This window comes from Gastrolobium bilobum, unplaced genomic scaffold (assembly GCF_033153095.1).
Source record: "Gastrolobium bilobum isolate Gb01-03AN ecotype WA unplaced genomic scaffold, APGP_CSIRO_Gbil_v1 utg1240, whole genome shotgun sequence".
Taxonomy (NCBI): Eukaryota; Viridiplantae; Streptophyta; class Magnoliopsida; order Fabales; family Fabaceae; genus Gastrolobium; species Gastrolobium bilobum.
In genome coordinates this window covers 360,224-374,443 of record NW_026898998.1, presented here as the reverse complement: position 1 = coordinate 374,443, position 14,220 = coordinate 360,224, and the positions used below count along the sequence as shown (strand labels likewise).

Below are 14,220 nucleotides of genomic sequence, written 5' to 3'. Positions count from 1 at the left end.
GCCTCCTAAAGGTAAGGGTAGCGGTTCACATTGGTGGATCTTGTTCATGTCAGGTTGAAATTCAACAAGAACAAGAATTTGCTCAACTCAATACAACATGAATAAATATTCATATCAAAACCTTCGATACAAAAAAAATTACTTAATATAAGTAGTAAAATCATTAGAAAATAAATTGAGTTAGAAATGTTGTATAAAAATAACCTAGATAACTAATTATGGACCTCTACTAAATAAATTTTCAGTATAAATGGCATACTATATTAGGAAAGAATAAAATATACACAATTAACTTGAGAGTTGGAAACTCGTAATCGCTCATCCATGTGGTGCTGGTAAATGCTAATGATTACTACTTACCTCACGTAATCCAAATCCAGCCCAAACTGAATCCCCAAACGGGCTCGGGCCCAAGGCCCAGCTTCGTAGAAGTCAAAAATAGGAGTGAATGAAGAAGCAATTGGATGCACTTGATTTGATTGAAGCTTTGTAGAGAGGGAATCAACTTCGCTCAAATGCTTGGGGTACACAATTTGCCTCTTCTCTCCCATTTCTTCGAATTTTCACCTTCAATTCTTTAAATGTAGAGAAATTATTTAAGTTATTATTATTATTATTATTATTATTATTAGCTAAGTTAATTTTGATTTTGATTTCGATTTTAATTTTGATTTTTCACGGAGTTTCATAGAATCAGAACATATTCATTAGACCACTTCAATCCAAAACGAAACTGGAAGTAATTTTCAAAAATCTCTTATTGTCAAGACAGGGAAACACGAAAATGCTGGTGTTAAGTTGCTAATTAGAGGACATTGGTTTCTTAACTAAAGATAAATCACAAATGGGTACATCTGTTATGAACAAGGACAACGTCAATGGCAGCAGGATTAGCCACTGGAAGCAAAAAGAGTTGTATTTTCTGGTGACCTGTGCTTTTGTTTTCTATATTATCATCATCAGGCGTTCCCTTCAACTCTCTCATGGTGTATCTCTTGTTTCAGATCTTCTTCCTTTTTTTTTTTCTTATTCAAATAATTTTTGTTTCTGTAATTGTGTTTTCTGTTGGCTATTCTCATATTACCTGCTTAATTGCTTTGGTTTTGATTTTCATAGATCATTACAAAAAACTATTCGGTTTACGCCTGGGATGGCTCATACCTCATCACCTCAATGTATGATTGTGCTCTTTACCATTATAACCACTTTTTCTGCAAGTATTTCAGTAGTTGTCTAGGTTGCACTTGCATTTTATTTTGCTAATCAATCGTATGTCTTGCTTTGTAAAAAGGATGTCTCAGATGCTCAATGGAGGAATTTTCGAGGAAATATACCTGTTCTTACTCTTGTCTTTGGGATTTTCACTCTGCTGGCCAACTTGATGAGGGCTTTTTTTAATTTAAAAGCGGGGGGAATGTCCATTGTCTGGCTTTTATTTTCTTTGGCCTACCTATCATATCTACATGGAGCATGGTACGGACTTAAGGTTTATTTTGATTTTGTTCTTTCTTTCACTATTGGCATTCTTTACACTCTTCAGTCTAACTTCGTGTTTGTTTCACTTTGCAGCATCATATTTATCTTAGCAATAGCTACTATTAATTTTCTTCTTGTAAAGGTGCGTGTAATGGAACAATGAATAAGTATTAGTTAAAATATTTCTAGTCGGAACGTGTAATATTGTTGGTTTTAATTATTAACTTAAAATTATCATGCCATGACAACTCTAGTTTTTTTTCATTAAAACTTATACCCCACCAGGGTGCTTTATTTTAAGCTGCATGTCATATGTAGAAATCTAATGAAAATTCATCTATATCCAATTTCGTGAATTATTTGCAAAAATGATATCCTTCCACTTAAAAGTATTAAGATTTTATTTTGTTGCTTGATTTTATGCTGAATATTTGTGTAATATAATATTTTGTTTTGTGTTTCTAGGACTCTGAAATTCTTAAAATCATCCTTAGAGAGTGCTTTAATGAGAATTGTGATACCATGGATCATTTAAATCAACACAATTTTACCAGAGAAGAATTGTGTAGTAAACTTTATTATATAGGATGTTTGTAAAGAAGGATAGCTATAAAGAATGCAGTCTCCAGAGTTATGTGGAGGAAGAAATGTCTATATTTAATTACCATATTTATCACTCTTCCCATGGTTGTCATGTAAGACTAAAATTATGTTTCTGCAGATATTTGCACGGAAAAAGTACTTTCCACTTGTAGTATGGGGTTACAACATATTATTTCTTCTCTGTAACCGGATTTATGAAGGATATTCATTCTCTATATTTGGGTAAGATGCATCAAATTGGTTGTATTGATACATTGTATGGTAGGAGAGATTCTATTCCCACTTAAGATTATGTATTTACATTGCAGGCACCGATGGGCGTTTTTGGACAATTACCGGGGCAGCTTTAGGTGGCACATATGTTTCAATTTTGGTATTTGTTTTCGTTATTTAATTGAGCTCCTGTAATATCTAAAGTCAGAATTGTCCACGTGTATGTGGTTCTTATATATCTTTGTCTTTTCCCTCTTCTTTTTTCCCATCTTGTTAGTCAAACTATTTTCATCCAACAGCAGCATTCATATGAATTTATGCTAATTCAATCATTCCTCACTGTGAAACTGGTCTCGTGTTTCGTGATTTTATTATTTGAACATTAGTAGATCAGAATATTAAAATTTGGTGATCTGAACTTTCAAAAATTATATTTCTATAGTGCATTTTACGAATAATATATGCATGTCTTTGTATTCCTACTTTGCATACCATTGTGTGACGTGACAACCACAAGAACTTAATATATGCTTCTTTATATTTAAGCATAGTTGTTTGTGGCAGTTGTTTTGCGCATGATAAGCTTTGGATTTGATTATCATTGGACAAATCAAGATTCTCATTTTGATCACGAGGTTTGGCTTTCTTTTTAAATATGGTACTTGTTTGTTTTGAACATAAGTTTCTACTCCACAGTCTCTCTTAATTTGATATGGTTTTGGTGATGACTATTTAGGATTTATTATAATGCTGGTGGCAAATACAAATACTTTTGAAAATTGAAACTTTATTATTGAAGTGTAACTTCAGATATTACCTCAAAGGCATAATTTTTTTTAGCATCAGGTAGGACGTAGATTGTGTTTGATTACTATTTAAATAATTTTGTCTTAAAGTTCAGTTAACATTTCAATAAGACCTGACTAGTTTAATTAGGTTGTAGTGTTTGCATATTTCTACAGATTTGATTATGGTCTAGGAACAACCTTGATGCATTCATTTTCTTTTGGTAAAACCTATTGTGAGGCTGTCCTCTTATTTCTTAAATGGTCAACTTTGATATTTAATAGGCATTGCATTTCTTGAAACATACTAGCTTGCAGATCATGTAGCTGTTGACTAATTCCGTAGCTTTTTGCTTTGATGTATTGATGTGATTAATAAATATTTGTTGCCAATATTTTATTCTTTGATAATTGCAGAAGCATTATCAACGGTGTCATATTTGTAAATCAGGAAAATCTTGCTATCAAGTTTTACAGGTTAGAATAGCTGCTAGTTAAGATAAAGCATGAGGTGAAATTTATAGTTGCTGAGTTATGTTTTTATGCTCTTTCTTTTTTTGATGTTTACTTTTAAATGATTATATTTTCTGTTGAGCATGTGGATGCATATTTTCCAGTTCCTAATTTTAATTACATTACCAGGAGAGAAGTCTACCGAATGACAAGTTCGGATATACCATATACCTTTGTTATTTGGTGTATGCGCCACTTTATATTGCTGGTCCAATACTGAGCTTCAATGCTTTTGCCTCACAGGTCTGTGACTGTAAGTTATTTTTATGGTATAAGCTTCATGCTTGACTTTCATTCATACTTGTGATTAGCGCCGCTTTAGCATGCTATAGCGGAGTTGCGTTGCGTTGCAACAGCCGGACGCCACAGACCGTGCCGCGATGGTCAGGCGAAGTATAGCGGATGTAGCAGCCTTTATTGCGGCTGAATCACGGCCCTATTGCGCCGCTACAGTAGTTTCTGCAAAAGTGTTCTCGTCGTAGAAGGAAGAGAGCGTGTTGAGCGAAGACAAGAAATCAGGAGTGTAAATCCTCGATTCTAGAACCTTCTTCAGCTTCCGAGACAAACCCGGCGCCAGACTCGCCACCGTCGTTCCCATTCTTTTCTTCCTCTTTTTGTCCGATCTGTGTTCAGATCTTTGATCTAACTAAGCTTCTTCTTCGAACTTCGGTTGTGCCAATTTTGTTCATTAAACCCGGTCTGATCTGTGGTGGGTTCCAGTTTAACGTGCTTGTTCTGAATATTGGCCTCAGTTTAATTCCTTCAATTTGCTTATGATTTGATTTTAATGTTTGAAATCATTTATGTTTGAGTTAGAGATCCTTCAAATTTGTTTTTTATGTCACACTTTCATTTTTTACGTTTTATTTTTGTGGAGTACAATTTAGTGTATCACTTAGGTACACTTTGCACAGTAGCGTTGTAGCGCTACCCTCTATAGTGTTATAGCAGTTTGGAGGGTCAGCCGCTATGCACTGTTATCCGAGATTAATAAGTATGCTTTCGTTACTTTTGTACAGTTCTGGTCTTTATGAAACTCTAACGAATTGGACCCCCATCTTGTTATTTTTCCAAAATAAAAGTATATAAACGGCAAACCCTAGTGCACTCCCTGACTTTGCGAAGGTAGGGATGAGAATAGATTATATGCAACCTTATCCTTGCATATTTTTAAAGAGTCCGGCTCCTCTTGAACCCATGCCTTTTCAATCACAAAGGAGCAACCTTACCACTACTTCAAGGCTTGACCTCTCCAAAATAGATATGAAAGATATTATTTGTTCGAATTGGAAAAGAAACTGAATTTGTCATTGTTGTCTGGAAATTTGATACTTTAATTAACAAATGCTAAATATAATTGCAACCCAAACACTTTGATGAATTTTGTATACTACAACCAGACTGTTACTGTTGAACGATAATCATATACTCCTTTTTCTTCCTGATTGTTTTTTGTGTCGCTAATTGTTGTCAAGTGTTTTTGAATAGTTGTTTGAGTTCTATTTTGTTCATGGTTCTGGTTCTAATGTCCTTGCAGCTAGATGTTCCCCAAAATACTAATTCTCTTAGAAATGTGACACTCTATGGTTTCCGTTGGGTATTGAGTCTTCTCCTTGTGGAATTAATGACACATCTATTCTATTACAATGCCTTTGCTAATAGGTGAGTACTTCAGTACTCAGGAAAGGACCTTGTGTTATTTTTAGTTTCTTAATCCAATTTTATCCTTTGGGGGCTGAAATAATTTCTTCATCATTTAGTGGTTTGTGGAAGCACTTATCTCCTCTGGACGTGTTCATCATTGGATATGGGGTAAGAGAATACATGTTCATCAATTAAGTGATTTTTCTGAGCCTAATGATATCAACTGTTCTATATTTGCAACCCCACATAGTGTTATCACTGAGTGGTGATTGCTGCTGTATCATGAAAACTAAAATTTCCAGATTAGTTCAGCATATTGCTTTATCATTCTTTATTATTTATTTGTTTCAGGTCTTAAACTTCATGTGGCTAAAATTTTTACTGATCTGGCGCTTTTTTCGTTTCTGGTCACTGGTATGTTACTTGCTCTTTAAGCATCTAGCATAAATGTTCAAGTACATATTTGATGAAAGTTATTACTTTGGAATCGTGTTGTAGATAAACGGAATTGAGACTCCAGAGAATATGCCAAAATGTATTAATAATTGCCACAACATGGAAGGCTTTTGGAAAAATTGGCATGCTTCATTTAACAAGTGGCTTGTGAGGTGCAATCGATTCTTTTACCTTGGATTTGCACTTTGTTCTATATAGTAACTTAAAATTTTGACTGGGTGAAAATTCAGGTATATGTATATTCCTCTTGGGGGATCTCGGAAAAAGCTTCTAAATGTATGGGTTGTATTCACATTTGTTGCTATCTGGCATGATTTAGAGTGGTATGCTCCCTTTATCCATTCTTTTTGTAAAAGCTGCGCATTCTTTGACCAGATATTTTATGCTTGATTATTCTCATGGACCTTAGGAAGCTTCTTTCATGGGCATGGTTGACATGTTTATTCTTCATCCCTGAGATGGTTTTAAAATCAGCAGCAAAAACATTTCAGGTAATGTTTGTGCGCACTTTTCCTCTTCTAAGTTTTTCATTATCCAAAATTGTAATTCTTGCTGTCTAACATGGAGGTAAATTTGATTATCAGGCTGAAAGTTCTTTTGGGGAATGCATATTTCGTGAACTCAGTGCTGTTGCTGGTGCTGTCACAATTACTTGCCTCATGGTTCGTCCTTAAATGCCCTTGGAAACAATTGCAAATATGAATACTGTAAAATTCTTAGGTATTCTATTTTTATAAACATCCTCATCAACTATATGGCATCTGGCTTCCTGACAAAGCAAAAGAATGATGTTTCAAGGGGTCAGTTCTATGATGCAACAAGTAAAAATCCTGTTGAACCAGTGCGAAGCCTTTTATGCAACAAATTTCACGTTCAATTTTACACACATATTTAAGTGGAACCTATTGTGCTCAAATTTACTTTTTCATAACCTGAGTCAGACAAAATCTGTATCTGATTGCAACTGCTGCACTTGAAATATCTGTATCAAAGTGAGGCTAAAATTTGTGGCCCAAAATGCTGTAGGTCCTGGTTGTTCCACTCTAGACACAGCCATATTAAGGACAGCATTTGGATAGTTGATGAAAAATTATGTAGAAGTAATGCATAGAATTTTGTTGTCTTGAACTTTTGGATAATCTAAAAGTTTGCAACATGAATATTATGGTTATTGCTTTCCTAAAACTTTCAGAATATCTAGATTTTTGCCTGAAATCATACCAAAAAGGAAGTGGTTATTCAAAGTGTGGTAAATGGTTGTTTGGTTTCCACGTTGACATGCGTAACCATTATTTTTCTTTGCTGAGTGATTATTATTTATGTTTTGGTAGATACTGTTGCATATTGTTCAGAAAGCAAAAACATGGTTAATATCTAATTTGAATACCATGACTTTTCTTGACAGGTGGCAAATCTGATTGGTTTTGTTATTGGACCTACTGGCGTTAACTGGTTGCTTTCTTCTTTCCTTCACAAGGAAGGTTTGTTAACATCCTTAGCCTTTTAACTTAATTGCAGTTAAATACAGTGTAAACTTAATTCAAAAATTCCATCTCACAGGGCTGCCTGTCCTTGGGGGCATGCTCGTGACATTTTACATTGGAACAAAGGTATGAAATTTTCAGCATTTATATTTTCCATCCTTTGAATGATTTTCCTTTCCTCCCTCCCATTTTTCGTTTAATAATCTTCAGCCTGAATATTTGCAGTTAATGTTCCTCATAGATGAAGCAAAGCAAAGGTCATCCTGAATGTTTAGTTCTAGGAGTTTCAAATCTGTCACGTAACAGTGTGCTTGGCTTGGACGTATGTGTGGATGTAGTTCTTGACAGATTTACCGATGCATTGTATATCTAAATGAGAGCCCATGGCTTCGAATTTTGTAAATCATTTTATGTAAAAATCTTAGTTAACAGAGGACAAGGAAAATGAAAAAGTAAATCTTTTTTAAAAAGGGGTAGGTTTCAGTGATCAAATCTCTTTTTTGGTTGCTGGAAGATTGCTCAAACCTCGAACTTGACACCTTATTACTGCATCTTTGGTATTTATTTTTTTCGGTTCTCCTTATATTTCGTTGTTTCAAGCTATGATCTGTGATGTATTCGTATATTTGTTTCTCGGTAGTTTCAATCTTTTTCAAAACCTTTGTTCCCCTATCTTTTTGGCTTTTTATTTGACCATTTTGATGATCTTTCGCTAGTTAATTACATAGATGCGCGTGATATCCCTTATACAGATTTATACGGCTCATTAAGGTTCAAATGGAACATAATAATTCTTACCAACACAATATCTATGAGTAAATTGTAGAGGTGCTTTCGTTTAAGTTCAGCTGACAAGGAATCAAAGTAGATACAAGTAGTCAAGTAGACTTCCTAGTCAGGTGACCAAGTAAAAAAATTTCCCCCCTACGATCTCAGGTGACCACGTTATTTTCTTTTGCGTTTGTCTGGAAAGAGAAAATAAAAGTGGGAAGAGAGAGAGAGAGAGAGAGAGGGGGGGGGGGGGGGGGGGATTAAACCCCCGGGGGGGGGGGGGGGGGGATTAAACCACCTTGTATACTGAATAAAATAATATTATGTACCAAAAAAAAAAATAATAATAAAATAATATTTATAGCGGCGTATTAGTAGGAAAAATAAGAGATAGGTAATCTTCAAGAGTAATATGCAGGAAGTTTATTCTCTTTTAATACGTTATAAACATATTTCATATTTTAGTACATATTCACGTCACCCAAAAATACGATTCAGGGTTGCAGCTAATCGAACTCCTCCTTGAGCTAATCGCAAATTGACTATTGGCAAACGTGATAGGAAGTAATCATCTGCAGAGTATTGTTTCATGATATAGTGAGAAAAGGTAAATGAAAAAAGTTTTAACTTCCAGAATTATTATAGCTTACCTTCTAGTACTGAACCTTCGGTGACACCTTTGTATGCCCATTGACAGGCTGCTTGTATACCTTCGGATGCATATCTAAAAAAATTACCCAAGTCAAATAAGTGGTTTCGTTGTATACATAAACTAAAGAAGCAGGTGCTAGGATTTTTCTAGCCACAGATTTTTGGGATTTTTAACAAAATTCCTCACATGGGCCACCAGATGGAGGAATACTGTTTGTTTTTGCGAGAGAAATTTTCAGGTACCCATATAAAAGAAGGGTAATATTACTCTCATGTAACATGAGAGTAGTATTTCCCATAAAAGAATGAGGCATTATAAAATAAAAAAACAAATTAAATGTATTTTCATCAGCAAAATAATTTAAATTAAACTAGTAATGAAGGAATAAACTTTAGGATAAATAAGCCCTTATGGGACATACATATTTGGGCATGTGGTCTCACTAGAATCGCAGGTTTCCCATCCTTTTACCTGACCGGACCATGTTTTCTGTTTCAGAAAATTTGAAGCGAACATCAAAATTTGATAAGCAGTTCTTTAGATTGAGGATAACAGAAAGCTGCTGCATAAAATACCGTAATATTCCCTTGAATAGTACTGATGAATTCATCTATGTTAGAGTCATAGAATCTTTCTTCTGCTGTCTCAATTATGTTATCATCCCAAACCTGTGTGTGGTATAAAATTAGTCAGTACAGTAAATAGTGAAATAGATCATATTGTAGCAGTTGATGAGCTGAGAATCAGACTTACATGATGAAGATTTTGCTTCCTTGTGTACCAGTGAATATTAATTGTATTGCCTCCCTTGTCTGATGTAAAGCCTACATGGAGAGGCTGCAGATTAACCATGCAAAAAAGTCATCACGATAACTACTAAATCGCTAATTCAGATATATAAGCTTCTGTGTATGTGAGATTTGTAGCTTTATCATGAATACCTGATGGACATCTCCCATAAAATGAGAAAGGAATAGAAGCGCTTGTGTGAGGTTATCTGATATAGAACAAGAATTTGGTTAGTCAGCAGATGAGAAAAAGATATAAAGAAAAACCTTGGGGGTGTAAACATAAGATTGTAGGCTCATAACAAGGGTTTACATTGAGTTTCTCTGCCATAGTTGAGAAGCTGGTTGGTATAATTGTTAATCGCTCCCACAACACATCTTCCCTTCTCTCCATTCTGATCCTTACAGTCCCCTGAATGTTCAGACAACTGGTCAGTCCAAAAAATAATTTGACTTTTGAGAAATTGATAAATTTTCAGTAACTATGCAAATAATGTGTGTTCTATGGTATCACATGCATATGGCAGAAACTAAACTACTTTTTTTGACACACAAAATTGTGGTTTTAAGTCCCAAAAGCAGAGAAGAAATATCACTCACACTCTTTTAACTCTAGATCATGATGAAAAATAAAACTGATATACCAAAATCCTAAGGGACCCCACAAGGGGTATTAGGAGCAGAATGAGAAAGAAACTTACTATCATACTGGTAATTGCAAAGGTTGTCAGGTGTATCAGCAAAGTGTAAAGCAGCTGACCATGGTAAATAAAACCTGACATGATCAGCCCATGAGCACACACTCCCTAAGTCATTTTCTGCATATTCTGGCAGCAGTTTTCTCACAGCCACTGCAGCTGTATTGCTGAGGCGAGACTGTTACATTGAAAGAGTAAAGCAATGTGATGCTGTGAGTGTGGAACATTCAAACACACTCAGAAAGAGAGAGAGAGAGAGAGATAGAAAACAAATTAGTCACCTGAGCAATCCTACAAATTATGGCATGCCCATCTTCTCCCCACCCTTGTGTGTTTGGAAACAGAAGCATCAATGAGACTATGGCCACAACCTGCATTCTGTAATACTCCATCTTTCTCCTTCACTAAACCATACAAAACATGACCTTGCTCTGTGCTTATATATATAATATTATAAAGCCACAAAGGGTGGGTTTACGTTTCAAATGAAACTGTAGATCGTTCAACCATTTCCTTTTTCGATTATAAAATAAGAAAAATGTATATTTCAATTCAAGGCATCTTTCTTTTCCAAACAAGTAAAATATCAAAATGGTATAAGATTTTTAACGGACAAAAATAATTTTTGACCTTTTTCTATTTACATATTTTTTTTTTTGTCGATTCAGAACATTGCCTAATGACTAAAACAGTCCTGAGAAGTTTTATATTGACTTGTGTTTTTGGTGCAAGCACGCGTTAAAAAGCAAGAATAGGAATCAACCTCCCAGCACAATCTAGGAATAAATTCAATTGGATTGCACAAGGTGTTAGTAAGGAGGGTAAAAGCTTGCTAAAATGCCAAATTGTTTTATAATTGTTATGAAATCAAGACACAATCATACCCATTAATGAATGTCTTCATCTTATTCATGATATTTGAACGTTTTGACTTTTGAGCCATTTATTCCACCCGCTGTTCAACAGAAAATTGATCACCAAAATGTAATTTTATGAAGATATATATACTTCTAAAAACATTCCACTCTTTTTTGTTAAAAAATGTTTTTTAATCATGACACAAACACGTAAAATATTTTCGAGTTAAATTCACTTTAAGAATTACTTAATCTCTTCGTCTATTTTTTTGGTCAACAATAATACATGTTATTTTTTACAAAAATTTCTTAGTTTTAAATTTAAACCTTTTAATATTAATTGAGTATACTTTATAATTTTTAGACATTTTTATTTTTATTTATATTTTTTAGACTTTACTTGAATTTAATTGTATATTTTTTACCATAATAAATTTTAAATATTTTTCTATTAAATTTTTTAATATATTTTAGAAATTTTATCTAAATTTTAAATTACTCGTGCAACGCATGCTATTACTGATCAATACAAATCTTATAATACAATTTGTCAGAAGTAAGCTTACCACGTAAAAAAGCAGCTTAACCCCCCTTAAAATATTTACAACTAAAAAAATACCTGTATATAAATAATAAAATTAGCCGTCTCAAAACCATTGTAAGATTTCAAAGACTTAATTCTTGATGGTCTTCATTATCACCAAAATCCACTCGTTACGCATTAATTAATTGAGCAACAATCTCTTTTCCGTCACCTTGCAAAAACTGCTAGAAAATGACACCATTGCGTGCAAAGTAAAAGGCACGACAGTTGTTAGTATTTTATATTTTTCAAATTACATCAATAATTAACTGTCTTCTAAACTCTATCCTTTGCTCAGCATCTTTGCATCTCAAAAAAATAATCATAAAAATATTCCCAATTGACTTGATAACATTTTTCATTTATAACAAGTCCAAGATATTTGACAAGTTGCTTAATGTTCCCAATTCTCTACGGGTCAAAGCCAGAACAGCCCGATTGTTAGCCTTATAGAAATTCAGACTGGGCCTAAAGGAGAGGCGGGGAATTATCTAGGACTTTTTTCTTTGGTTTTTTGTTCATTTTAATCTTCTTAAATGAGTGGTTGTGATCAAATAACATGACCACATGATCACTCTTTTACATTTACATGAGATGATTCACTCCAATTCTTTTTTCTTAATCTGCGTCATAATTAGGAAATTGGGCTGCAGAATCAGGTACTTGACTGGCTTTAAAAAACATAATTGTTAATTTTAATAACTAGTCCATTAACATGCAAGTCATAATCTTTTTTAACCCACAGATTAAATAAATTGGGCTGATGAAACCAACTTACAAAAATGTTGATACTAATGTAACTAATCTACACGAGTAGCAGGTTAAACGAATCAGAGCACAAATCATGTTACGTTTACCCAATTTACCTATGTCAAGGGGAACTAAAATGGATTTCTATTTTTAACTTTTCTTTTATCTTGAATTATGGGTTGCTATTAAAGTAACAGGTAAGAGTGTAAATGGAAATGGATCTGACGGATTGATAGGGCCTACAACTTGATTTGTTTTTTTCCCTGACTTGACTTGGCCCATTTTGAAAATAGTAAGGTTTGAGCTCGTTAAAAAGTTTAAAAATCAAGCCACAAGCCAACTTTAGTAGGCTTGTCATGTAAACCTCCTGGCGTGGTTCATATTTTTTAACAAATAATATTTTGTTTTATTTTAAATTCAATAATATATTATTATTTTTTAATAAAATAATATCTTGTTATTTTTTAATAAAAAAATGATATGATTGTATCAAAAAATATGTTATGATTTTTTAAATTTTTGCAATATTCATTCTTCTCACTTGGAAAACACATATTTTCTTAACCCTAAATTTATTCGCTGTCATTGTTCTTTTCTCTTCTCTCCTTCGCCAAATTTTTTTACTCTTCTACCCCTTTCTCAACTTCTCATCGCTTTCAAACCATCTATCGCTCTTCATCGACTCTCAAGATTTTCCTATGTAGTATTATAAGTCAATCTCACATGCCATCAATTTGCTCATATGAAGGTGCCTTAATCGATTAAGAGATACGAATTGCAATTCTAATCTTTTTGGCGGTGTGAATGAAGCAAAAAAGTCAACAAAATATAAATATCTTAATAAAGTTTTGATGATGTTGTTGAACAATTTATTATCTTTAACTTTTGGCTTTTGTCATCATCGCGATTATCATTTTTGTTGAGTGAATTTTTTAATTCATGAGTGAGTGAATATATATATATATATATATATATATATATATATATATATATATATATGTATTAATTGTAATTAAGCATTCTACATACTTGCCATTTTTTGTTATGTGCATAAAAAAAAAATTATTCCACCAAGTTAAACATACAAAAGAAACAAAATAATTATAACCTATATCTCACATATTGTAATATGCAATGTTATCAGAACTGACCCGGACATTGAATCAGCCGGAGTACTAGGTCACTGATTCAACTGTATGCCCCGAGTGTGTACATAAAAATTTATATTTTATACATAAAAATTAATAGTATATTCAAATACAAGCATATATAATTTTTGTAGGAATAAAAAAAGTCATATATGAAAGAAATAAACAAGTAAAATAAGAACCACAGCATTAGAAATAAGTAAAGTGTGCCACCAAAATAAACAACAACCTAGTTCATAACAAAGTCAATCACAGGATTACATCATTTTAGATTTTTGAGTCCTTTATATAGGTTGCCCTTTCTTTCCATTTTCCCTTACCCAACCAAATTGTAATTGAGATAGAGTAAATTGTAATTGAGATAGAGTAAGGTAGGAAAAAGATGGAGGTAAAGCATGCAAAGTTCATCCAAACAAATCGATGCTTTTAACGGGAACAACCCTCAACGCGACTCTTGTAACAGCTAAATCAATTTCGGTTATGATGTCAATGCTCCTAAAGAGCCATGGGAAGAAGTTGAGAAAGGTTGGACAGGGAAAAACTATTATGACATCAGTATTACTGGAGCAATAGTGGTGGTTGCTGGACTTTATCTAATTGTGTGGGGAAAATTTAAAGAACACAAAGGTCAAATGCCACTGTCCCCTGCAAAGGAGAACTCCCTGCAAGACCAAGAACAGCTATCGGTCACAGCTCCCAGCAATGATAACAGCGATGATAAAGCTCAATTGATTATTCAAAGAGCTTAGTGTTCCACATCGGCCCGAACAAAAATTAATTCATTCTTTATAACCATATT

General features: G+C 33.6%; 2 protein-coding genes across 3 annotated transcripts; one reads left to right on the top strand and one right to left on the bottom strand.

Annotated features, from left to right (window-relative positions):
* Positions 1-481: 481 nt before the first annotated feature.
* On the top strand, positions 482-7,748 carry LOC133286118 (membrane-bound O-acyltransferase gup1). Of its 2 annotated transcripts, XM_061483469.1 has the most exons (20): positions 482-524; positions 773-986; positions 1,117-1,175; positions 1,292-1,473; positions 1,570-1,618; positions 2,198-2,301; positions 2,388-2,452; positions 2,857-2,927; positions 3,495-3,554; positions 3,720-3,833; positions 5,128-5,252; positions 5,351-5,402; positions 5,586-5,648; positions 5,733-5,842; positions 5,921-6,013; positions 6,100-6,181; positions 6,275-6,352; positions 7,096-7,171; positions 7,251-7,300; positions 7,385-7,748. In XM_061483469.1, the coding sequence occupies exons 2-20, from the start codon at positions 845-847 to the stop codon at positions 7,439-7,441; spliced, it is 1,632 nt and encodes a 543-aa protein (XP_061339453.1). In that variant the 5' UTR covers positions 482-524; positions 773-844; the 3' UTR covers positions 7,442-7,748. The 2 variants fall into 2 exon arrangements, with proteins under 2 accessions (XP_061339453.1, XP_061339454.1); XM_061483470.1 differs by lacking the exon at positions 482-524 and having other exon boundaries at positions 885-988.
* Positions 7,749-8,315: 567 nt separating this feature from the next.
* LOC133286144 (endonuclease 2) lies at positions 8,316-10,477 on the bottom strand. Its single transcript, XM_061483508.1, has 9 exons — positions 10,365-10,477; positions 10,087-10,261; positions 9,699-9,797; positions 9,539-9,594; positions 9,351-9,434; positions 9,173-9,265; positions 9,019-9,086; positions 8,596-8,669; positions 8,316-8,517 (listed from the first exon to the last, which is right to left on the bottom strand). Exons 1-9 carry the CDS (start codon positions 10,473-10,475, stop codon positions 8,423-8,425), a joined length of 855 nt encoding a protein of 284 aa, XP_061339492.1. The 5' UTR covers positions 10,476-10,477; the 3' UTR covers positions 8,316-8,422.
* Between the last annotated feature and the right edge of the window lie 3,743 nt (positions 10,478-14,220).